The sequence below is a fragment of the Aegilops tauschii genome, chromosome 4 (genome assembly GCF_002575655.3).
Source record: "Aegilops tauschii subsp. strangulata cultivar AL8/78 chromosome 4, Aet v6.0, whole genome shotgun sequence".
Lineage (NCBI taxonomy): Eukaryota > Viridiplantae > Streptophyta > Magnoliopsida > Poales > Poaceae > Aegilops > Aegilops tauschii.
In genome coordinates, this window is record NC_053038.3 from 360,402,468 (window position 1) to 360,428,063 (window position 25,596).

Sequence of the window (25,596 nt, forward strand, 5' to 3'; positions counted from 1 at the left end):
AGCCATCTACCCCGAGCCTGCAAAGAAGCCACTCCACCTTCAGAATGCTGAGTTTCAAAGCTTCACGCTACCAATTGAAGGAATTCTTGTTCCCAATGCTGCAACACCTGCTTATCCTTTGGCTGGAAACATGAGAGTACCACACCGTGCTAACACTGAAGCCACTGCCAGTACTATCGCCCAAAGGCCTTGGAAGTGTTCTCATGTACTCAATGACCAAGAGCTTCTGGTGGCACTACATCAGAAGCAGGATAAGCATCATGATTGGCTGAAACGTCAGATGTAGAGTCTCTTGGTGGATGTCAATCGCATCCATAATCTGGCCACCAAGAACACATTCGTTGCCCATGAAGCCTGTAGGCGGTCCTGGAAGAGCCTTACACTACTATGTTCTGAAGATGATCTGCGTGCAGATGGCTTCACAGAGCACTTCAAGTTTGACTCCAGGCCTCCTCCAAATGCAAGCTGGCGTCACACTCCCTCCATTGAAGATTCTGAGCAATCATCTTCGGCTGCAACTGTTGTTGCGAGAGTCATCGATGAAGAAGACGACGCCACTTCACCAACCTTGGCTGCACTGCACCACGACACTGCATCAGGCCCGTCTGCACCACCAAACTCCAACGACAACCCTGCTCCATCATCTACTCCAGCTGGGAACAAGTAGGAACTCTATGTCTTCAAACCTTTTTGGTCATTACTGACAAAAGGGGGAGAAGCATATGAGTTGATAGTCTTCAAGCGGGTCCATATGGGTGGTTGCATTATTTTGGTAAGTCTTTACAACTCTCATCTTTTGAAACAATTTGGTTTTCGGGTTGTAACACTTAAACTCGATGGTCGTCTGCTATGTTTTTTTTTGCCACTTTGTGATGTGATGATAAATCCCGCATGAAGTCATTCTGTAGACGCCCATTTTTCATTGTGCATCTCATTATCTTCGTTATTCTTATATATGCATAATGAATTGTCTTCGTAAGTTGAAGAGGATCTCCACAAAGTAAAACCTACCATGTACATTTGCATTCAAAGGCAAACTACTTATATGCACATCTTCAGGGGGAGACTTTTGCAACTTAGGAAGAAATGCTTTTATCCTTAACTCTCACATATTTTTATCCCCGTTGAAAACTTCAACCCGTTAGTCATCAATCACCAAAAGGGGGAGATTGTAAGTGCATCTAGTGTCACCCCTAGTTGGTTTTGGAGTATTGACGACAAACTTGGTTGAGGGACTAATGTGTTTGTGAGAATTGCAGGATAACACAGGTAGTAGTCCCGTATTGATTCGGTTTACCTACCAGAGATTGACCCCTAAAAATGTGTGACATTGAAGACAATGGTGGTTCGTGAAGACATTCACGATGAAGATTATGACATGAGAAGACATTCATATGAAGACTATGGAGTGTGAAGACATAGTTGTTTCGTAGTTTCCTTTTCTTCTTTGTTGAGTCATAGGAACCACCGTACTGTTAAGTGGGGTCCCAGTGAACAAAGTCAGAGTGACTGAAGTGATGCTCAACCAAATCCTATGTCTTCGAGCGAAGACACTGAGAGCAAATCTTATCCAGAGCTGGATGAGTCAGCTTTACTTGTAGCCCAAGTCAAGCTGCCACGTGTGTTTCAAATCCGATCATTCGACACGTGTCGGTTCCTTAGTGACCCAGGGCCATTTTAGACACATTAGGTCGGGTTGCCTCCTGGCTATAAATACCACCCCCTACACCATAAATTGGTTGGCTGCTCAGAGTTAGTGCATGGCTTTTGTCGTTTGAGAGCAACCCACCTCCGAAGCATTTCAGAGAGAGATCCTTGCGAGGACAAAGACCAAAACACCCAGAGTCAAAGAGTGTTAGGCGTCGCGTTCTGAGCATCCAAGAGCCATTGTGGATTGCCAGTGAACGAAGTCTGTGAAGGTTTGGAAGTCTACCTTGAAGACTTACCAGAGTGATTGGGCGAGGACTTGGTGTCCTTAGCTCAAGGGGAATAAGGTGAAGACGCGGTATTTTGAGTTAAATTTCAGCCTCCCTAACCAGACGTACAATTGTCACAGCAATTGGAACTGGTCTACCAAATCCTTGTCTTCACCAAGCAACTGGTTCTATCCTCCACTTCCCTTTAAATTACAGTTTGTCTTCGTGAAGTCATTGCCTGCTTGCATGATCTGATTGTCTTCACTGTGTGAAGACTGTTTGTTGTTTGGCTTCATACTGTCTTCCATCCTGATCCATACTACCTAGCTGCTGATAGTCTTCGTGCTTTCACTTCATTGCTTACTTGACTATGGCTAGTCTAGTGTAGTCTACCTTCCGCTGCATACCAATAGGTTCTTTTCTATCGTTTGTCTTCAAATATCTTGTGTTTTGAAGACTTCCATAAAAATTGCCTATTCACCCCCTATAGTCGATAACTAGCACTTTCAAGGATCATCTTATAATGCTACCGCCATACTAAGAAAAACAAGATGCATAAAAGATAAACATCACATGCAATCGAAATATGTGACATGATATGGCCATCATCATCTTGTGCCTTTTATCCCCATCTCCAAAGCACCGTCATGATCTCCATCGTCACCGGCTTGACACCTTGATCTCCATCGTAGCGTCGTGGTCGTCTCGCCAACTATTGCTTCTACAACTATCGCTAACGCATAGTGATAAAGTAAAGCAATTACATGGCGTTTGCATTTCATACAATAAAGCGACAACCATAAGGCTCCTGCCAGTTGCCGATAACTTTTACAAAACATGATCATCTCATACAATAACGTATATCACATCATGTCTTGACCATATCACATCACAACATGCCCTGCAAAAACAAGTTAGACGTCCTCTACTTTGTTGTTGCAAGTTTTACGTGGCTGCTACAGGCTTCTAGCAAGAATCGTTCTTACCTACGCATCAAAACCACAACGGTGATTTATCAAGTTTGCTGTTTTAACCTTCAACAAGGACCGGCCGGAGTCAAATTCAATTCAACTAAAGCAGGAGAAACAGACACCCGCCAACCACCTTTATACAAAACTAGTTGCATGTCTGTCGGTGGAACCAGTATCATGAACGTGGTCATGTAAGGTTGGTCCGGGCTGCTTCATCCAACAATACCGCCGAAATCAAAATAAGACATTGGTGATAAGCAGTATGACGATCACCGTCCACAACTCTTTGTGTTCTACTCATGCATATCAACTACGCATAGACCTGGCTCTGATACCACTGTTGGGGAACGTAGCATGCAATTTCAAAAAATTCCTACGCTCACGCAAGATATATCTAGGAGATGCATATCAATGAGAGGGGGAGAGTGTGTCCACGTACCCTCGTAGACCGAAAGCGGAAGCGTTTGATGTAGTCGAACTTCTTCTCGTTCCAAGCGATCAAGCAGCGAACGTACGTCACCTCCGAGTTCTGCACACGTTCAGCTCGATGACGTCTCTCGAGCTCTTGATCCAGCAAAGTGTCGAGGGAGAGTTTTGTCAGCACGACGGCGTGGTGACGGTGATGGTGAAGTGATTCGCGTAGGGGTTCGCCTAATCACTACATGAATATGACCGGAGGCGTAAACTGAGAAGGGGGGCGCCGCACACGACTAGGAATTGATGTTGTGTGTTCTAGCCCCCCCCCCCACATATATATATAGGTGGGAGAGGGAGGGGAGTAGCAAGGGGCGCCCCAAGTAGGATGGATCCTACTTGGGCGCCTCCTCCAAGTCGGCCTCCACCCCTTCCATATGCATCGGAGGGAAAGGAAAGAGAGGGGGAGGGGAAGGAAAGGGGGAGGCCGAATCCTCCCCTTTCCTTCTCCCTTCCCTCCTTTCCTTCTCCTCCTATTTCAGCCTATAGGGGGGTGCACCAGCCCCTTAGGGGCTGGTCTGTCCCTCTCTTGGCCCATTAGGCCCATATAGTTTGCCGGGGGTTGCCCAGAACCCCTTGCGGTGACTCGATACGTACCCGGTACCCCCGGAGCACTTCTGGTGTCCGAATACTACCGTCCTATATATGAATCTTTACCTCTCGACCATTTCGAGACTCCTCGTCATGTCTGTGATAGCACACAAGGCACACAAGGCATTCCTCTGGTATCCGGGAGTTGCATAATCTCATAGTCGAAGGAATATGTATTTGACATGAAGAAAGCAATATCAATAAAACTGAACGATCAATATGCTAAGCTAACGGATGGGTCTTGTCCATCACATCATTCTCCTAATGATGTGATCCCGTTTATCAAATGAAAACTCATGTCTATTGTTAGGAAACTTAACCATCTTTGATTAACGAGCTAGTCTAGTAGAGGCTTACTAGGGACACTGTGTTTTGTCTATGTATCCACACATGTATCAAGTTTCCGGCTAATACAATTCTAACATGAATAATAAACATTTATCATGATATAAGGAAATATAAATAACAACTTTATTATTGCCTCTAGGGCATATTTCCTTCATTTTCCTCCTATCTCAGATCATTCTCCAAAATAACATTTTCTTGGTAAGTCAGTAAATTATTACGAAATAAGTGTTTAACAATAAGATGCGAGGTAAATCATGGCAATTGCATAAAAAACTTGCTAAAATTTTAGTGCACCAATGTAATAATAGACGTGCAATCATGGATTAATTTACTAGAATGTTTGTACTCCCATTGCAACGCATGGGTAATTATCTAGTCTATCTAAACACATGCTTCATCAGCATAATTATCAACTATATTAGTCATGAACTACATTTCTTATATTTAATTGCCGGAATGCGCCGCATTACATATATTTGGCGACTTACAATGTCGTTAAGCCACATTAATATGCAATGTCATTATTCAATATTGCTACCACTACCTAGACAACTCTGTCGCCAGTGTCTTCTAGTGGTCCTCCAACTCCTCGAGCTCCTCATCCTCTTGCTCCTCCTCCGAATTGAGGTCACCGAGGCAGACATAGGAGTCGGAGCAACGAGAAACGACTGCGACGCCTCCTCGTCTTTGGTCCGAGTGGGACCAAAGCGCTCGAGGATGTGCTCCTTCCGACGACAGTGTAATTCCGCTTCGAACTCGGAGAGCCGCATCATGACCGTGAATATGTCCTTGGGCTCCTGTTCCAGCTCCTCGACATTGAGTGGGGTTGCGTCAATGCAGACGACCTAGTTCACAAGGACGATGGTGCCCGAGGCCACAGATCCATCACTCCCGCTACCACGGGAGCCTCCATCTTCCCCACCTCCGCCGCCATGGGAGCCACCATCTTTGCCGCGCCCGCCGCCACGTGCCGTGGATGCGTCACGAGGAGAGTTCGCCCCGCAGTTACACGGTGTCTGCAACGGAAGGTTCCGTTGTGCCGCCAAGTTCAGCCAATCTGATGTGTTTTTACGCGGCGACATTCTGTTGACAGTGGAGGAGATTGGAGCGGAGGAGGCGGCGACTAGGGCTTGGGTGATGGGGACGAGTCACCGATAGTCCTTCATAGTCCGGGACCGATGCCGTGTGGCGGCCATCCGGACGACCACCTTGGGAATCTGAAGGAGCGGGCACACCATTAATAGATGGGTGGTTAGCTGTCATCTAGCCCACACACTGGTGATTAGCCGGAATGCGAAGGTGCATGTACAAATGCCAGGCTGCTTCAGACCCGCCCGTGGTACAAAAAAAGGAAGAAGCTGAAACTTTTCTTCTACGTCGACGGTTGGCACTAGTAGAAAACAGGGCTTAGGTCACAGGGCAGTTTTCACATTAGACCCGGTTCAGTCACGAACCGGGACTAATGTGAGCATTGGTCCCGGTTCGTGCGGCCAGGGGCCTGCTGGGCCTCATGGGGGCATTGGTCCCGGTTCGTCCAGACCCTTTGGTCCCGGTTGGTGGGACAAACCGGACCAATGGGCCACGCTCCTGGCCCACCACCCTTTAGTCCCGGTTCATACCACAAACCGGGACTAAAGGGCTGGTCCTAGTTGCGGCCAGTGTTTAGTCCCACCTCGCCAACCGAAGGGCGCTCACACCAGTTTATAAGCCCGTCCCTCTATGCCTTGTTGAGCTTCTCTTAAAGTGAAAATAGATGCCCTTATACAGGGAATTTCACCTAAATTCACAGTAAATTGAAATTTACTGTGGATTTAGGTTTAATTTTCTCTATAAGCGCATCTATGTTCATTTTTTTATATTTATAAAATAAATAAACCTTAATAAAATAAATAAAACTAAATAAACCTTAATAAAATAAAATAAAATAAACTATAGTAACTACAATAAATAAACCTTAATAAATTAAGTAAAAATAGCAGCAGTAAAATAAATAAAAATAGCAGCAGTAAAATAAATAAAAATAAAATAATTAAAGTAAAATACATAAGTAATTAGAAATAAAATAAATAAGTTTTTTGTTGTAAGTAGAAAAAAAACAAAACAAATAAAGCAAAAGAGAAAAAAAACACGTCCCTCTCTACCTTGTTGAGCTCCTCTCAAAATGAAAATAGATGCCCTTATACAGGGAATTTGGCCTAAATTCAGAGTGAGTTTCTCTGAAATTCATAGAAATTTATTATGAATTTAGGTTGAATGTTCTCTATAAGCGCATCTATGCTCATTTTTTTATGTTGGGGTTGGCGATCTTTACAGACTTTTTGTGTGTTGAATATGCACCATTCAAAATCAGTCTCTGCTTTGAATGGTGCATTTTGAACACACAAAAAGTCAGGAGTTCAAATAAGTTTTAAAAAATGAAATCCCTTTGTAACAGACGAGTTTCCGTATGAAATCCTGATACTTTGAAAGAGATTGTCCGTTTTGTACACGAAGTGCATCCAGTTTTTACCGTAACCCTCTCAACTTTCTTGCACATGCTATGTGGATGAAATGATGATACCATGCCAACTTTCAACCTTTTCAGAGTTCATTTGAAATGCTTTTCAATTTTAGGGTCTTATAGCTCAAAATAATTAGTACATGCATGAAAAATAACAAATGAAGTCAGAAAGGATTGAAAAATGATGATGTGGCTTTGAATGGTGCATTTTGAACACACAAAAAGTCAGGAGTTCAAATAAGTTTTAAAAAATGAAATCCCTTTGTAACAGACGAGTTTCCGGATGAAATCCTGATACTTTGAAAGAGATTGTCCGTTTTGTACACGAAGTGCATCCAGTTTTTGCCGTAACCCTCTCAACTTTCTTGCACATGCTATGTGGATGAAATGATGATACTATGCCAACTTTCAACCTTTTCAGAGTTCATTTCAAATGCTTTTCAATTTTAGGGTCTTATAGCTTAAAATAATTAGTAAATGCATGAAAAATAACAAATGAAGTCAGAAAGGATTGAAAAATGATGATGTGGCTTTGAATGGTGCATTTTGAACACACAAAAAGTCAGGAGTTCAAATAAGTATTAAAAAATGAAATCCCTTTGTAACAGACGAGTTTCCGGATGAAATCCTGATACTTTGAAAGAGATTGTCCGTTTTGTACACGAAGTGCATCCAGTATTTGCCGTAACCCTCTCAACTTTCTTGCACATGCTATGTGGATGAAATGATGATATCATGCCAACTTTCAACCTTTTCAGAGTTCATTTGAAATGCTTTTCAATTTTAGGGTCTTATAGCTCAAAATAATTAGTAAATGCATGAAAAATAACAAATGAAGTCAGAAAGGATTGAAAAATGATGTTGTGGCTTTGAATGGTGCATTTTGAACACACAAAAAGTCAGGAGTTCAAATAAGTATTAAAAAATGAAATCCCTTTGTAACAGACGAGTTTCCGGATGAAATCCTGATACTTTGAAAGAGATTGTCCGTTTTGTACACGAAGTGCATCCAGTATTTGCCGTAACCCTCTCAACTTTCTTGCACATGCTATGTGGATGAAATGATGATACCATGCCAACTTTCAACCTTTTCAGAGTTCATTTGAAATGCTTTTCAATTTTAGGGTCTTGTAGCTCAAAATAATTAGTAAATGCATGAAAAATAACAAATAAAGTCAGAAAGGATTGAAAAATGATGATGTGGCTTTGAATGGTGCATTTTAAACACACAAAAAGTCAGGAGTTCAAATAAGTTTTAAAAAATGAAATCCCTTTATAATAGATGAGTTTCCGTATGAAATCCTGATACTTTGAAAGAGATTGTCCGTTTTTGTACACGAAGTGCATCCAGTTTTTGCCGTAACCCTCTCAACTTTCTTGAACATGCTATGTGGATGAAATGATGATACCATGCAAAATTTCAACCTTTTCAGAGTTCATTTGATATGCTTTTATAAACTCTAATAGCAAAAGGAATCGACTAAAAAGCTTTTATAAACCTCTAGTATTTTCGTAAAGAATTAAAATTTAAACTATTCAAATTTGGAAACTAATGGAGTAATAGAAAGTTTATAATTATTCTGAGTTAAAAGCAAAAAGAATAAAAAAATAAAGCAAAAATCAAAAGAAAATAAATAATTCAAAAAACAAAAAAATACTGGAAAAAATAAAAAAAATGCCGCCTAATGGGCCACACGGCCTGCATACGACTAGAAACCCATCTGCACATGGGCCAGGATGCAGGCCCGCAGGCCCAATAGGCCCAACATGGCAGTGACAAGGGTAGGCATGTAATGCCTGCATATTAGAGAGGAGCTCAGCACCTGAGCTGCAACGCAGCTTATAAACAGGTGCTGAGCTCTCTCAGCTAGCGAGGTGGGACTAAACTTCCCACCGCACCGCGCCAGCACATTAGTCCCGGTTGGTGGCTCCAACCGGAACCAATGCTCCCCTTTGGTCCCGGTTGGTGGCACCAACCGGGACCAAAGCCCTCTGCTTCCCGCCCTTTGGGCTGGTGAAGAGAGGCCTTTGGTCCCGGTTGGTGCCACCAACCGGGACTAAAGGGTGGGTATTGGTTCCGGTTTGTGCGTTGAACCGGAACCAAAGCCTTTGCTATATAAGCCAGCACTTAGGAAATTTTCAGATTTCCATCGCCAGTTTCCCCCCGACCGACGACGCCGCGAGCTCGATCTACGCCGCCGTCGCCGTCGCCCGTGCCCCCGAGCCCACGCCATCGCCCGTCGCCGTCGTCCTCCGCCCCCCGCCGCCGTCGCCGTCGGCCTCCGCCGCGCGCCCCCGAGCCGTCGCCCGTACGTCACCGTTGCCCTCCGCCCCCGGCCCGCCCGGTCGCCGTCGCCCTCCGCCACCCACGCCGTTGCCCTCCGCCGCCCACGCCGTCGCCCTCCGTCGCCCGATGTGAGCCGCCGCCACGCCACGGCTCTGGTTATTTTTTTTCATATAATTTGTATTATTTTTTTGTTCATTGCATTTTTTCATATATATAATGTATATATATATATATATGTATGTGGTAGCTATATGATGAATGGATGTGGCTATGTATGTATGAATATAATGTTCATACAATTTTTTTGTTTATATACTTTTTTTCATATATGTATTAATTTTTTATTGAGGTTAATTATTAGTACATATCAATTTTAGGTTAGTGCTTAGTAGTTGAACTAGTTTATTTAATAAAACTATCTTATTAAATTTTACTATATATAGAAGTAGTTTATTTTTAGTAAGAACTATTTTATTTTATATATTTATAGTAAGTGCTTAGTAATTGAACTAGTTGATTAATTAATAGAACTATTTTATTAAATTTTACTATATATAGAAGTAGTTTATTTTTAGTAAGAACTACTTTATTTTATTTATTTATAGTAAGTCCTTAGTAGTTGAACTAGTTGATTAATTAATAAAACTACTTTATTTTATTTATAGTAAGTGCTTAATTAGTAGTTGAACTAGTTGATTTAACAAAACTAGTTTATTTTACTATGGAAGTAGTTTATTTTTAGCAAGGAAATTAATAGAACTAGTTTGTTTTTTTAGTTAAATCAATTATTCCCGCATCGACGTCGACGATGCCTATGTCGCATCCTCGTCGTCGACTCGGCGGAGGAGGCCGGCTTGATCAGAGGGGCCATGTCCAGGATTGGGCTCCGCCGGGCTGGTTTTGGGAGGTGCTACCTTCCGGTGGGCGTAGGTTGGTGAGGAACCAGCCCGTCGTTGACCCGATCCTTGTTTGGTGGCGCTCGCGTGGGCCAGTGATGGTGCCGAGGCTTCCGGACACCGCGGAGGTGGTACGTCACCGTGTCAGCGAGGAGGACCAGCACGTCCGTCGCTACATGGTTGCGTTGGAGGGCAGGTTCGACAATACCTGGCAGGTTCTTCAGGGATCTCACTGGAGCTATGATCCTGTGATGGTTCCGTCCCTTTGGGTGTCCACCGCCCGCGTCGATACCCGTCGGGCGCTACTGTTCTAGCTGTACTAGCGATGCTATATGTATGATAGTATTCGAGGTGTATTAGTGATAATATTCGATGATGTACGGACGCATGGAGATGATGTAGTTTTGCTTATAATTGAATGCATCCTAATTTGAATACTACTTTATTTTGTGATTTGATTTTGCTTATTGAATGCTCAAAGTGGAAAACTACTCCGATCCTACTTTGAATGCTAAAATTGGAGAGCACTATGATTAGTTGATAGCTTACAGGGTTTTTGTTTTCGCAGAAATCTAGGAGCCCCCGGCCCCTCCATCATCCCCGCCGTCGTCCCTGTCACCGCCCCCTCCGACATCGAGGTGAGACCAGCCAAATCCTCTTTTAGAAAGATAATTAAACGATATTTCGGGTTGACTGTAAGTCTGTCGAGTCTCCACCATATATGAGAGGACGAAGAATCCCGACTGTTGTCGTGGGGGTAGCTTCTCCTTCGTTCCCGTGTGCTAGACAATTTGGTGTAATGCACTCGAGAACGAAAGGAGGAGCTACCATCACCGACGGTCGCAAATGTCAGAGAGGAATCAGTGAGGGAGAGTTCCACCATATATATATGAGAGGACGAAGAATCCCGACTGTTGTCGTGGGGGTCGCTTCTTCCTTTGTTCTCGTGTGCTAGACATTTTGGTGTAATGCACACGGGGACAAATGGAGGAGCGACCATCACCAACGGTCGAATGTATACACCACGTGAGCTGAGAGTTTTCAAGAAAAGACTCGACAAACCGATAGTCAACCCGTGATGAATAATAATGATCTAACTTAGGTTTTTTAGTACATATATTTAATTGTAGATGTTTAATATTTGAATTATGAACATAGGAAATGTCGTACTCGGACGACGAAAGTCTCCCGGGGGAGTGCGACTGGTGCCACGACGACTGAGGTCAGTGCGACAGGCCTCACCTGGACGAAGATCGGCGCTTCAGTATTAAGCTGGAGGAGACCTTCGATGTTGAAACGGTACGCAACGACGACAAGTGTTATTTTTTCGTAATTAAGCATGACTTCAACTATTTCAACGTGTACTTTTCATCTTTTACAATTCGGCTAGCTTATCCCATGCCATGCAAGACGCTACGTCTTGGAGAGGATGGGTTTTGAAGACCATGAAAGTATGGAAACAAAGAAAATTCACCTAAGGACCCATCATGATATAGATTTTGAAGTAAAGCTGTATAATTCTGAGAGTGTAACCCATTTTGGTTGCAAAAATTGGGAAGCATTTTGCAAGATGTATGGTTTTGATGAGGGTATGCTTGTCACCATGGATCTTGGTGATCCTGACATCGAGCAAGACAATATGGACATTTGGGTCCTTGTTGATACGCCTCCAATTCTACCGCTATGTGAGTTTCTCAAACATAGTTATTAGCTAATTTATATTGTTCATTTCAAAATAGTTGACAGCTTATTTTCATTGACAGCTTATTTTGATTGTTCAAACAATGTGCGGAACATGGTAGACAGAACCTACTACACCGATGGCTCTGAGTTAACTTATATGGAGAAAACTCATCTGGTCGGATTTTGTACTGATCTTGAGAATTACAATATCTACAATCAAGCTCCTCAACATTATGGTCAATACGTGCCACTAGTGCACGTGTTGAACTACGGTAACTACTATGGAGATACCCTGGTAAGATTTCTTACTATTATGACATCCGTGCATATTTTGCATAGTTCTAAAACTAGTACATCATTGCTAACTATAAAGTTATTACTATGTTTTTCAACAGATAATCCCAGAGGATTGTGTGCCTCATTTGATGTATCAGAATGGTAGGCTTGATGTTTTGAATATACAACCAGGTCATCCTACGAATCTCAACTGTCCATACCGGATTTCTAAAAGAAGTGGAGACATGCAAATCAAAGAATGGAAAAATGTATGGACAGTCGCAAGGAGGTTCTTGGAAGCAAAAGGAAGCGAAGCGCAAGAATTGGAGACAGGATGATCTCCATTCTCCATAATGGAGAGTCAGGGTCTATATTGTTTTATGCTATTTTACCTTAAAGAGGGTATTTCGGTCCTACCTAATACTGATGATCATGTGCTAAGAACAATTAAGTAGGGTTGGTTCGATGACTGTGAGGATGATGATCGTATGACTTGTTATTAATAACGAGTAGAAGTTGTATGATGATAATTAGTAGGACTTGTTATTATATATGATGATGCATGATGCGCGCATGAAGAGTTATTATATATCAGCGGGTGAAATGAACATGGATTGGATTGAAGTGAAGGCAACATGCATGTGGTGCGTGTCGAAAGTAGTACAATCCAAACTTGATCAAGTTAGGATTAGTATTACTTTCGACATGCACCACATGTTGCCTTCACTTCAATCTAAGCCATGTTTAGGCATAGCAGTACGTAGCGTTGGTAAACCAACCAAGCACGGAGATATAAGAGAGGACACTTCTCTCTAATAGCTACCTAATAACAACCTAAATTAACCCCCCAAAACCCCCTAACCCCCCCCCCCCATTTCAAAAAAAAACAAAAACCCCAGCCCCTGAAATGCTGACGCGTGGATGCCTATTGGTCCCGGTTGGTGTCACCAACCGGGACCAAAGGCCCTCCGTCCTGGGCTGGCCGCAGCGGCCACGTGGAGGACCTTCTGTCCCGGTTCGTGTAAGAACCGGAACTAAAGGCCAAGGGCATTAGTAACGACCTTTTAGTCCCGGTTCACAAACCGGGACAGAAGGCCCTCACGAACCGGGACAATAGGCCCTTTTTCTACTAGTGTGGGTTTGGAGGAGCTTCATGTTGACCCTCCATACGCTCCTAATATTTATATCTTTTAAACAGCAACTACAGTTTGTACATATTATATATGAAAATTGATTAGAAAAAACATGTAAAATCTGAATACGATGTTCTTTTTACTCATTAACCATTTTCAAATGTTGTTTATGGACATATTCAAATGCTTTGAAAATATTTATATCTTTTAAACACTAACTTCAATTTTAACATATTATATATGAAAATTGGTTAGAAAATGTGTAGAATCAGAATATGATGTTGTTTTGCCTGATGATAATTTTTTAAATGTTGTTTAGGATACAACCTTAATCAGTAGTGCACGACCCGCCTTCCTTTTGTATCGGTGCCGATCCAGATTGAAAATGAACACCTCAGTAAAAACAAATTGGAGACGAAAGAAACTATCTATAACCATGCATGAGGGTGGGAAGAAGGATAAACAACAAGCCTAACAAGATGCCATGTTAAAATAAAGGACATGAACCTATTGAGGTTTTGAGCCATGATTATTATGTTAGGGGCGTGTGGTATTTTTTCTTCCGTTGCAACACACGAGCTCTTTAGCTAGTTTCTTATTAACGATTATTATGACGTTCAAGACCATATGACATCTTATTAGAGTTGTTCTAAACCTTGGATAATCTATGACAAGCAAATCGCGATATATTTCTTTTCAGTGTACAATTGTGCCGGTACGCATGTATGTATGACTATCAGTGCTAAGAGCATCTACAATCGCATATGACAAATATGACGCCTCAAATGCCCGCAGATATGTCGAGACGCCGTTCGCAGGCAGTGACCCGGTATTTCTCAAATTAGCGCAACTGCATCCGGACACCTCATACTAGATTCTTAAATCCATACAAAGCATGCAAACAAAAAAACCTACGTACTACGTAAATCATCTAGCTACTCCTCGTCGGGGATGTCGACTATCTCCGTGCCTGGCTCTGGGTACATGGGCGGCAGCTGCAGCTCCGACTCCTCCGGCGCCTCCGCTCCGGCCTCCTCCTCTATGTCCGCGCCGAGGTCGGTGAAGAGCACGTCGGTCGCCGCTTGCTCCTGCCGGAGGAACTGCCAGTTGGCCTCCACATAGGCCTCGTCGTGGATGGAGTCCAGGATGGCCTGTTGCTCCGCCATCTCCACACTTGGGGGACGGTGAACTCTGCCTCCGCCTTCTCCATGTTGAACCCTGAACTAGGCTGCTCCGCCTCGTCCTCCTCCGGATGCGCCATCTCTGTCAGCTCCGGCAGCTGCTCCTCCTCTTCCGGCTCCAGTGAGTCCGGAGGCAGCCCAACAACGATGCGGGCGGCGCGCCTAGCCTGGATCTCCTCCGCGATCTGCCTCCGGCGCTCCGGCAAGCATAGTGTACGTGGTGATTTCTGCCGGACCATGGCGATGCGGGAGAGCGTGGGAGAGGAGGCAGACCGGCTCGGGTGGTGGCGCAAAGAGGAAGGAGGTGGATGGGCTATGGTTGGGGGACGCCGGCCGGCTTAATAGCCGGATGGCCTTGGGCGACAAGCCAGAGTGGCGTCACGCGACATTCACACCGCGGCGATCAAGCATGGAGAAGGACCGACGATGGGGTCCCACAAGCATGGAGAAGGCGTCTGTCAGACCCCATCGTCGGTCCTACACGGCGGACGCGCCCAGACGCGTCCATATCCGCCTCATATTTGGGCTGAATATGAGGGGTGCCGGTTAACCCATGCGTTTGAGGTCGATTTAAAACGCCCATCTGGATCATATTTTTGTGACCAGTCAGTGACCGGAAGATCCATACGGGGGTTTGAGGTCGGTTAGTGGATCGTCCGGTAGATGCTCTGACCCACGCGTGGTAGATGCTCTGACCCACGCGTGTGATGCCCCTCCCCTGCCGACTGCCGTGCTCTCCTCGCTCGGCGCTCGCTGGGCCGTCGGTGGAGCCGCTCGCTTGCTGGCGCTAACCGACGTGGAAGGGTTCTCAAAAGAAAAATACAACGTGGAAGGAGGACTAAAGTGACAAGCTGTCTGGTAGGAATATGCTAAAAAAAAAGCTGTCTGGTAGGAACCCTCCCCCAACCCGATCCCGATGGACTCGATCTCTTTCTTTTCTTCTGCCGCCAGCCACTTCCCGTGCGCGTTCGCTGTTCCGCCTTGCCTCACGCGCCAAACACAACAAGACCGCTAGCCGCTAGCGTAAGGTAAACACGCCCTGGTGTGTTGTGGACGGTACTTGCTCCCTCGTCGTATTCTCTGTCCGTCGTCTTCGTCAATGTTTATATGCGTGGCAACGTAGAGCACACCTCATCCCAATATCCTGTTAGTTCGCTTGGCACTCGTGCAACTTGCGGGGTCGTGCTCTTCTGCCGAACCAGAGATATAAGTATGCATAATGGTGTTCCCAATTTAATTTTCCGCCTTCACCAAACACGGCCACATCACAGATGTGTGGTCGAATAACATGTGTCGCAATCAAAGAAGAAGGGCCAGCCTCACTAGTGGCAAGTGCCCGACTGTTTACTACAGTACACGCTGTTGTTCTTCACTGTTCCCTACGCTTCACATTTTTAACCAAAGAGAAAAGGAGAGCAACATTTCGCAATGCTTCTAGGTTATATTTTACGCTCTGTTTTTATTTAATCTGCATATTAGTTTTCTCCTAAGTCAAACTTTATAAAGCGGCCATGTTTATAGAAAATAATACTAGTATGCACATTTACAATAACAAGTATGCATGATGACAAAATATATTCAATGATGATCTAATGGTATTGATTCGATATTGTATATGTTAGCAATTTTTTCTATTAATTTGATCAATGTTTACAAACTTTGACTTCAATGGAAGCTAACATGTAGAATAAATAAAAGAGGGAGTATCTTCTGATCAGCCGATTGTGAGCTGCAATGATTTCCGAAAGAAGTTCAAAGAGAATGGCGTTTTGGCTCCCGGGAGCGTGCTCTCCCCCGTGAATTGTAAACAAAAAATATGTAATAAATGTTTTAAAAAAAATCTGATTTCTTTGTAGATGTTCGTGTTAGTGTTGCAAGCATTCTTGAAAATTTTCATGCGAAACAAAGCAGTGGTGTTTCATCGGTAAAAAAAAACAAATTTAGGGTGACATTTTAGTTTAACCGTTGGTGTTTATGTTTTTTCCATAGGCCAAAATGTTTAATATTTTCGCCTACAAATTTGTATGTACCATTTGAATGTGACAAAGAACACATAAAATTTTTGTTAAAATTTCTTTGGCATGTTAAAATATATTTTCGCGCGCAGGAGCGCACGCTCCCGGGAGCACCAATGGATTCCTGAAAATGTTCAAGGTATACATTTTTACGTCTTAGCTTGAGGAAAAGTATACTGAACACCTAATGTATAGAGAACATAATCACTCTTCCCTCCCTCTAGTTTGTAAGTACTTACCTCCCCTCCCCCCTCCCTCCCTCAAAGCAACAAACGGTATTGACCACATTTGTAGATCACAGGTAAGGATTTAAAAATTATTTGTGTAAACCATTTCTTAAGAATATGTAAATTCACAAAGAATAAAAATAAATTATGAATAAACTATGAAATACCAAAAGCTAGGAAATTCTATAAATAAATCTGAAAAACTTGATAAAGAATAAAAATGAACGATTGAATTGTAAATAAGGAAAATACGGAAAATGTATAACTCCCAAAAAAGTTAAGAAAACTTTTTATGCATTTTTTGTATCAAAGTTGACAAACCATCAAGAGATTATCTATTATGCCATATTTCACATATTTTCATTTTTTACAAACCTTTGAGTATTTTTAGAAACAAACTAATTTTGAACATGGTTTCAAAAATATTAGTTGCATATTCTTTTGCTGTTTTTTATCATTTAAAAAGAAACTTTCAAAAAATAGGAAAAGAATGTGCAACTAATATTTTTAAAACCATTTTTTTGAAATGGATAATTTTTCATCATTAAAAAAACTGATTTTGAACATAATTTTGAAAAAATTCCATGTTTTAGAACTTTGCTTGGAATTTAGAAAAAATCATGTTAAAATATATTCTCAAATTTTAGAAAATGTTGTCATTAGTAGCCTATAGTTGCATGGCTCGTTTGTGGCTCACTGCAGTTCATGCCATGCGTCAGCCCATTCAGGACGCCTTTTTTCGGGCAACCCTCCTATTTGACGCAAATAGGAGGTCACCATGCATGCCCTACGAAGCCAACCCAACAGGGAGAGCTCCTATGCGGCGCTATGAGCGCCTGCTAGGGAAACTGGCGCTCACTGGCGCACCAGATGGGTCGCGGCTCATGAGACCAGTAATTTTGGTAAGGTGCACTTTGACCACAATCCAAACACACCCTAAGAGCATCTCCAACAGCCTTTGTATATTTGGCTAGGATTGCTAAAAACTGAAAATATAGCAATTTGACCCAAAAAGGTTGCTCCAACAACCTCTGTATAAGTGGTCCCCCCATAATTTTTTTACAAAGCTTGCTATATTTGCGCCCACACTTGTATATTTGCAAAGTGGAGAAGCACTTGCTATAATTTTTAGCAGCCCAGTTTTTGTGGCAGTACATCCCTTTGTTCCATTGACAAGTGGACCACACTGCCCCCTAGATTCATGCTGACCCGTGCCTCGCATCGGTCCCCCACGTGTCTGTTGGGGAACGTAGCATAATTTTAAAATTTTCTACGCATCACCAAGATCAATCTATGAAGTCATCTAGCAACGAGGGAGGAGTGGATCTACATACCCTTGTAATCGCGCACGGAAGCATTCAAGAGAACGGGGTTGATGGAGTCGTACTCGTCGTGATCCAAATCACCGATGAACCTAGCGCCGAACGGATGGCACCTCCGCGTTCAACACACGTACGGAGCAGCGACGTCTCCTCCTTCATGATCCAGCAAGGGGGGAGGAGAGGTTGATGGAGATCCAGCAGCACGACGGCGTGGTGGTGGAAGTAGCGGGATTCCAACAGGGCTTCGCCAAGCGCTGCGGGAGGAGGGAGATGTGTCACGGGAGGGAGAGGGAGGCGCCAGGGCTTAGGGTGCGGCTGCCCTCCCTCCCCCCACTATATATAGGGCCAAGGGAGAGGGGGGCGCAGCCTTGGCCCTTCCTCCAAGGAAGGGTGCGGCTAGGGAGGAGTCCATCCTCCCCAAGGCACCTAGGAGGTGCCTTCCCCCTTTAGGACTCTCCCTTTCCCTTATCTCTTGGCGCATGGGCCTCTTGGGGCTGGTGCCCTTGGCCCATATAGGCCAAGGCGCACACCCCTACAGCCCATGTGGCCCCCCGGGGCAGGTGGACCCCCGGACCCCTTTCGGCACTCCCGGTACAATACCGATAATGCGCGAAACTTTTCCGGCGACCAAAACAAGACTTCCCATATATAAATCTTTACCTACGGACCATTACGGAACTCCTCGTGACGTCCGGGATCTCATCCGGGACTTCGAACAACTTTCGGGTTACCGCATACTAATATCTCTACAACCCTAGCGTCACCAAACCTCAAGTGTGTAGACCCTACGGGTTCGGGAGACACGTAGACATGACCGAGATTACTCTCCGGCCAATAACCAATAGCGGGATCTGGATACCCATGTTGGCTCCCGCATGTTCCACGATGATTTCATCGGATGAACCACAATGTCAAGGATTCAATCAATCCCGTATATGATTCCCTTTGTCTATCGGTATAACACTTGCCCGAGATTCGATCGTCGGTATACCGATACCTTTGTTCAATCTCGTCACGGCAAATCTCTTTACTCGTTCCGTAATACATCACCCCGTGACTAACCCCTTAGTAACATTGAGCTCATTACGATGATATATTACCGAGTGGGCCCAGAGATACCTCTCCGTCATACGGAGTGACAAATCCCAGTCTCGGTTCGTGCCAACCCAACAAACGCTTTCGGAGATACCCGAAGTGTACCTTTATAGCCACCCAGTTACGTTGTGACGTTTGGCACACCCAAAGCATTCCTACGGTATCCGGGAGTTGCACAACCTCATGGTCTAAGGAACAGATACTTGACATTGGAAAAGCTTTAGCATACGAACTACACGATCTTGTGCTAGGCTTAGGATTGGGTCTTGTCCATCACATCATTCTCCTAATGATGTGATCCCATTATCAATGACATCCAATGTCCATGGTTAGGAAACCGTAACCATCTGTTGATCAACGAGCTAGTCAACTAGAGGCTCACTAGGGACATGTTATGGTCTATGTGTTCACACATGTATTACGATTTCCGGATAACACAATTATAGCATGAACAATAGACAATTATCATGAACAAGGAAATATAATAATAACCATTTTATTATTGCCTCTAGGGCATATTTCCAACAGTGTCATTGAGAGGATTGCTAAATTTTATAGCAATGCTGTTGGAGCAAAAACTTTTGGGGTTGCTAAATCTTCTCTCTCCTCTTACTATATCCTGTTTTTAGCAATTCACAATAGCAATGTTGTTGGAGATGCTCTAACCATAGGCCATTGACAATTGACTTTTTGAAAAAAAATATGAATTGAAAAAGAGTTGACATTTTTCTTAAACAATCTGAGATACAAAAAAGTTCATAAATTCGAAAAAGGTTCACATCTTGAAAAAAGTTCACCAATTTTTAAGAAAAGGTTCACAAAAAACGTGAATTTTCCAAAAGTTCATGACTTGGATGGTTTGTAAAATAAAAAAAAGACCAAGAAAATGAAAAAAGGTCACAACAATTGAAAATTTTCACGATTTAAAATGTTTGTAAAATATGAAACAAATAATGAAATTTGGAATGTTCATGAATTTTTCAAAAACTATTTCAAATCCAAAAAAGTCCGCCTTTGAAAAAAAGGGAAAATGTAAAAAGAAAGGAAAATAAAGTAAAACAAGGAAAGGAAAAAAGAAAGAAAGACAAAAAATAATAAAAAATGAAAGAAAAACGAGAAAACTGAGCAAAACCCGTGCTAGGAAAATCAAAAGAAAAACTGCCCCGAAAATCCGGCAAAACCTTCTAGAAGGTTCCAAACCATTGGGAAAAAAATCTCGTATGGGCCGGCCCACTACGCTTCGTCACTAGCCGTTGCCTTCGGTTTTGCTTTTAAGGGATGTTGTAAGCGCCAAATTGGGTATGGCGCCAATCGGTAGATAACACATCACCAGGGCTATATCTCGGTTATAGTGAGATGTATGTCCGGCTCGCTAAAGGTTTTTTCCCTGCTTGCTACAGTACATGGCCGGCTCATTAGTTCACTCGCACGCTATGGCCGCTGTGTTCGATCCGTTCACTTCGATAATTCGTTTCGGTTTTTTCCTTTTCGTGTTTTTATGTTTCTTTCGGTTTTCTCTATTTCTTCATTGGTTTTCTATGGCATTTTGTTTTTTTGGTTTTTCTTCGGTTTTATTGTTTTTCACTAGTTTCTTTGTTTATTTATCAGATTTCACATCGGTTTTCCTTCATTTTTCTTTGGTTTTATTTGATTCTTTATTTATTTCTTTTTTTCATTGGTTTTCTTCATTTTTTGTACGTTATAAATTTAGCTTTATTTAGGTTTTTCACTGATTCTTATTCGGTTTTTATTTCACACCTCGTTATACTTTGGTTTCTTTTTTTTTCTTTGCCTTTTTTTTTTCTGTTTCTTTGTTTTTTTCGATTTTATCGATTTTTCTTTTTTGTTCACTGCATGCTAACTTTTTTTCCAGTACACATTCAATAATTTTGTATACACCAGAAACATTTTTATACAAACGTTAAACATTTTTTAAATACATGATTACTTTTGTTTGAAAACTTATATTTTTTTGATGTCTACAATTTTCCATACACATTGTACATTTTTAAACATTTTTTAATACAAGATTAACATATTTTGAATACATGGTCAACTTTTTTCCATACACATTTTAATTTCTTTTTAAATGTTCGATTGGCAGTTTTCAGATAAAACATTAAGATTTTTTAATGCATGGTCAGTATTCTCTCTATACAAACATTTACAAATGCTTGATTAACATTTTTAGAATACACGATCAACATTATCCCTGTACACATTTAACCTTTTCAAATGTTTGATTAACATTTTTAGAATACATAGTAAACATTATTTTTGTGCACATTTAACCTTTTCAAATGCTTGATTAAACGTTTTCAAATACAGGATTAGCTTCTTTTGAATCCATGCTCAACACTTTTTGAATACATGGTCAAAAAAATTCTATAATTTTTTTTCAAATGCTTGATTTACATTTTTAAATATAAGATTAACATTCTTTAAATACATGATCAACTTTTTTCATTCACATTTGTATTTTTCTGTATACATTTTTTGCATAAATGCTGGCGTGGATTTTTGGTCTCGGTGCTCCGGTAGCTGTGTCCCCTCCGGCTACTTCCGCTCGTCAGTGTTCCGGCGGTGACGTCTCTCGCAGCCCGGATCCGCGTCCCCTTTCGATTCCTGGCTTGCTGGCGACGTCGGCCACCATCATCCCTCAGCACAGACTCTCTACCTGTTGCCTTCCCGAACCTGTCCACCCACACGCCATGCCGGCTCCAAAGCTCGCGTTTTTCTGGAGGTGGCAGGTGCAACCCCACCTTTCCCCCTTCTGAGGTGGCGGTCGTCTAGCATGCTATCTTCTTCCTCTTCAGATCCTTATATGGCGGCAATGGGATTGCTCGGACATAGGCTAGGAAATATCCTTGCTCAGCTTGCCAATGCTGGCAGCGGCGACACTTGCCATGGCCTTTATGCGTGCCCCACTTTGAGTATCGGGGAAACCGTAGGTCCAGTTCTCCTGATCGGATGACGACGGAATAGCGGTGTCATTCCCCTTCTTGATGGCGCTATCTTGCTAGCTCGCGGCGTCCCTGGTGTTGGATTTGGCGATGTTTGATGTCTTTCTAGTTTGGCTTGCCCCCCTAATTCCAGGCTTGGTGGGTTTAGTTGTGTCTTTCCCCCTTGCTCCGGGTCCGTGCTCATGCCTTCCTCCGTTCATGTCATGTTTTGTATTCCCGTGTACTCAATTCTCTTTCCTGTATCAACAGAATGATACACAAGCTTTGTGTATTCGCGAAAAAAAACCTTTTTCCTATACGCATTAACAATTTTCAAATGCTTGGTACATTTTCTTCAAATGTTTTTACGTAAAGTGTTTTTATAATATACTCCCTCCGTCCCAAAATAAGTGACTCGACTTTGTACTAATTTTAGTACAAAGTTAGTACAAAGTCGAGTCACTTATTTTGAGATGGAGGGAGTACTTATTTAGAATATTTGGAGGCATAAGCATTTATATAGTTGCACCAATATTTTTTTAACACTGTACAGACATTTTTTCAAACTTAAGTATTTTTTTGAAATATGCGCATTTTAGTTTTGTTTCTCAAATTATTTGCAAAAGGTGAAAAAATAGAAAAAATAGAAAAAAAACGAAATCGAATGAACGAATCTGGGCTGACCCATTACGTCGTCGCTTCAGGCGAGCAGACTGTTTGTCTCGCTATAAGCGAGACATAGCCGATCCCGCAGCGCACGCCCGCCTCTGTGAGCTGTATTCCCTCAGTAGTGGGCCGACACATTTAGTTTTTCTTTTATTTGTGTTGGTAACTTTTTAGAAGGTTCCATCTAGTTTTTTGGTTGGTTGTTTCTCTGTTTTTTCCTTTTTATTTTTCTTTTACAAAAACATGTTTTTTTTTAAATTGTGAACTTTTTTCAGTTCCCGATTACTCTCAAATTCATCACATTTTTGAAATCCGTTAACATGTTTTCAATTCAGGATTTTTTTAATTCATGAACTTGTATCAATTTCGTGAATATTTTATTTTATTAAGTTTTTTGTTCTAAAATTTTACCTTTTAAAGTTTTTTCCCTTGTACATTTTTTGAATGCATGAATTTTTAATCAATAAAAACTCGGATTTGTTTTTTGAGAATCACTAGTTTTTTAGAATAGGGTGCTGGTGAGCGAGCGATCAAAGTGAGCGGATGCTAAAGGGCCGCGACCTGCGTAGAATCCGTGTGTGCGCTTGCCAGTGATTCAACGTCTATCTATATTCTCTCTCAATATGCACGCATCCCAACTCATCACACATACCACATCATCAATTCTTAATGGTCGTGGTCCATTATAACAAATGTTTGCTACCACCGGTGACAGTATAGCTGGTCAAACAGGCAGGGCTTCGTATCATTGATTGTGGCTTACATGTCTTCCCAAGGGAATCAAAACTCACTGGATCCTCACGATCCCTACCACCCATTTCTAAGCCACATCCTCACGAAGACAAGTCAACGAGTCATGAAATGCCGCGAACCAGCTATCTGTAGCAACTAGCAAGTAGCAAGATATGCAAGATATGCCCATCCCTCTCTGGCCATGTGCATGGACCCTTGGCTGATTCAGCAATGGCTCCGTCCACGGCCTCATTCTAGTGTCGACGTCCGGCATTGCACGCAATCCAATTAAGCAGTCAAAGAAAGGCAGCACAGTCGCACTCGTTATAAGCTCCCACCATTCGCCACATACATGGCAAGCTCAATCGTTAGCACCATGGCACTTTGCAGAGCGCGCAGCGGGCTGCTGCTTCTCGCCATGGCCCTGCTCCCTCTGGGCATGGCCACGGACGCCATCGGCAGTAACTGCGCCGGAACCAGGTACGCTGGCAGCGGCAAGGCCAACATCGACTCCGTCCTGGCGGACCTCGTCGCCAAGGGCTCCTCGGGAGGCTTCGCCATGGCCGTTGCCGGCAAGGGTAATAGCACCGTCGTCTACGGCCTCGCGCAATGCCGCGGCGACGTCTCCGCCAGCGACTGCTCCGCCTGCCTCGCGGACGCCGCCAAGCAGCTCCCCGCCGCCTGCAGCTACCAGTCCGACGCCAGAATATGGTACGACTTCTGCTTCATGCGGTACGATAACACAGACTTCGCCGGGCAGTCGGACACGGGCGCCGGCGTGATCCTGGTGAACGTGCAGGCGGCCGACGACCCCAAGCCGTTCAAGAAGGCGGTGGGGAAGGTGATGAACAAGGCGACGGCGCAGTCGTCGGCGTCGGGCCGCGCGGGGCTCGGCAGGTCCAAGGACCAGTACACGCCATTCGTCACCATCTACGGCCTGGCGCAGTGCACGCGGGACCTCGCGCCGCTGGCGTGCGCGCAGTGCGTCTCGGTGGCGCTGTCCAAGTTCGGCGACTACTGCGGCGCGCAGCAGGGCTGCCAGATCAACTACAGCAGCTGTAGGGTGCGCTACGAGATCTACCCCTTCTACTTCCCGCTCGACGGCGCCGATGGCCGCGCCACCACCGATATGACGAAATACACCAAGATCGTCGTGCACGCTTGACGTAGAGGCTCCTTGCACATGTCCGATGTGCTTCATGCAATAACGTACTATTGCTATTATTATCGTACTTTTGGTGTTTATTAGATGCAAGTGAGACGTGATATTTGAGCTGCATGCACTTAATAAGCGGGTGTTATGTAAGCTGTAGAATAAAATTATGAACGAAGTCCGGTACTTGCAGTCGTTGCTAGATGGTTCACAAACATGGTTGTAATTTTTATTACCTCTGTTGTTCTTTGTACTATTATGATTTTTTTCTTTGAAAGGAGGATTACCTCTGGCCTCTACATCAGCATGATGCACACAACCATCTTTGTTAATTATTCATCGAAGTGTGACAAATGAATACAAGATCCACCCAAAAGCCCCCTTTAGGTGAACAAAGTCGCTACACCTACAAGTATACAGATGTGCCCTATCCACATAACAGACACAATCTAATCCAGTGGCCTGAAGACTATCCGGTTGTCTTGCATGAGACCCTTTATGAAATCCACTCGAAGAAACTTGATGGAGTGATCTTCAAAGTGGATTTTGAAAAGGCCTACGATAAAGTCAAGTGGCCTTTTTTGCAACAAGCTTTGCGCATGAAAGGATTTGACGAAGCCTGGAGAAAACAGGTCGAATCCTTTGTGCAGGGAGGTAGCGTTGGTATTAAAGTTAATAACGATATTGGTCATTACTTTCAAACGCTTAAAGGATTAAGACATGGCGATCCCATGTCACCGATCCTTTTTAATATTGTGGTTGATATGTTGACCGTGCTTGTTAACAGAGCGAAACAAGATGGTCAGGTAGGTGGTCTTATCCCACATCTAGTGGATGGTGGGGTATCTATCCTACAATACGCAGACGACACAATTATTTTCATGGAACATGACCTCGCGAAAGCAAGGAACATGAAGTTAGTTCTTTGCTTATTCGAACAACTGTCCGGACTCAAGATTAATTTTAATAAGAGCGAATTGTTCTGCTTTGGACGCGCCAAGGAGGAGCAAGAAGGATATAAACAGTTGTTCAGGTGTGAATTAGGTGCGCTTCCCTTTACGTATCTAGGGATACCAATTCATCATCGCAAACTTACTAATAAAGAATGGAAATGTATTGAGGATCGGTTTGAGAAGAAATTAAGTTGCTGGAAAGGCAAACTTTTATCGTACGGAGGAAGGCTAATTC

The 25,596-nt window shown here is 43.3% G+C and overlaps 1 protein-coding gene across 1 annotated transcript; it reads left to right on the forward strand.

Annotated features, from left to right (window-relative positions):
• The first annotated feature begins 23,589 nt into the window (after positions 1-23,589).
• LOC109745265 (cysteine-rich repeat secretory protein 55) lies at positions 23,590-24,707 on the forward strand. Its single transcript, XM_020304399.4, has one exon. The coding sequence runs from the start codon at positions 23,608-23,610 to the stop codon at positions 24,418-24,420; it is 813 nt and encodes a 270-aa protein (XP_020159988.1). The 5' UTR covers positions 23,590-23,607; the 3' UTR covers positions 24,421-24,707.
• The last annotated feature ends 889 nt before the right edge of the window (positions 24,708-25,596 follow it).

What these genes read in the sequence shown, in the direction of transcription:
- LOC109745265 (XM_020304399.4), top strand. Translation starts at nt 23,608, where the DNA reads ATGGCAAGCTCAATCGTTAGCACCATGGCACTTTGCAGAGCGCGCAGC.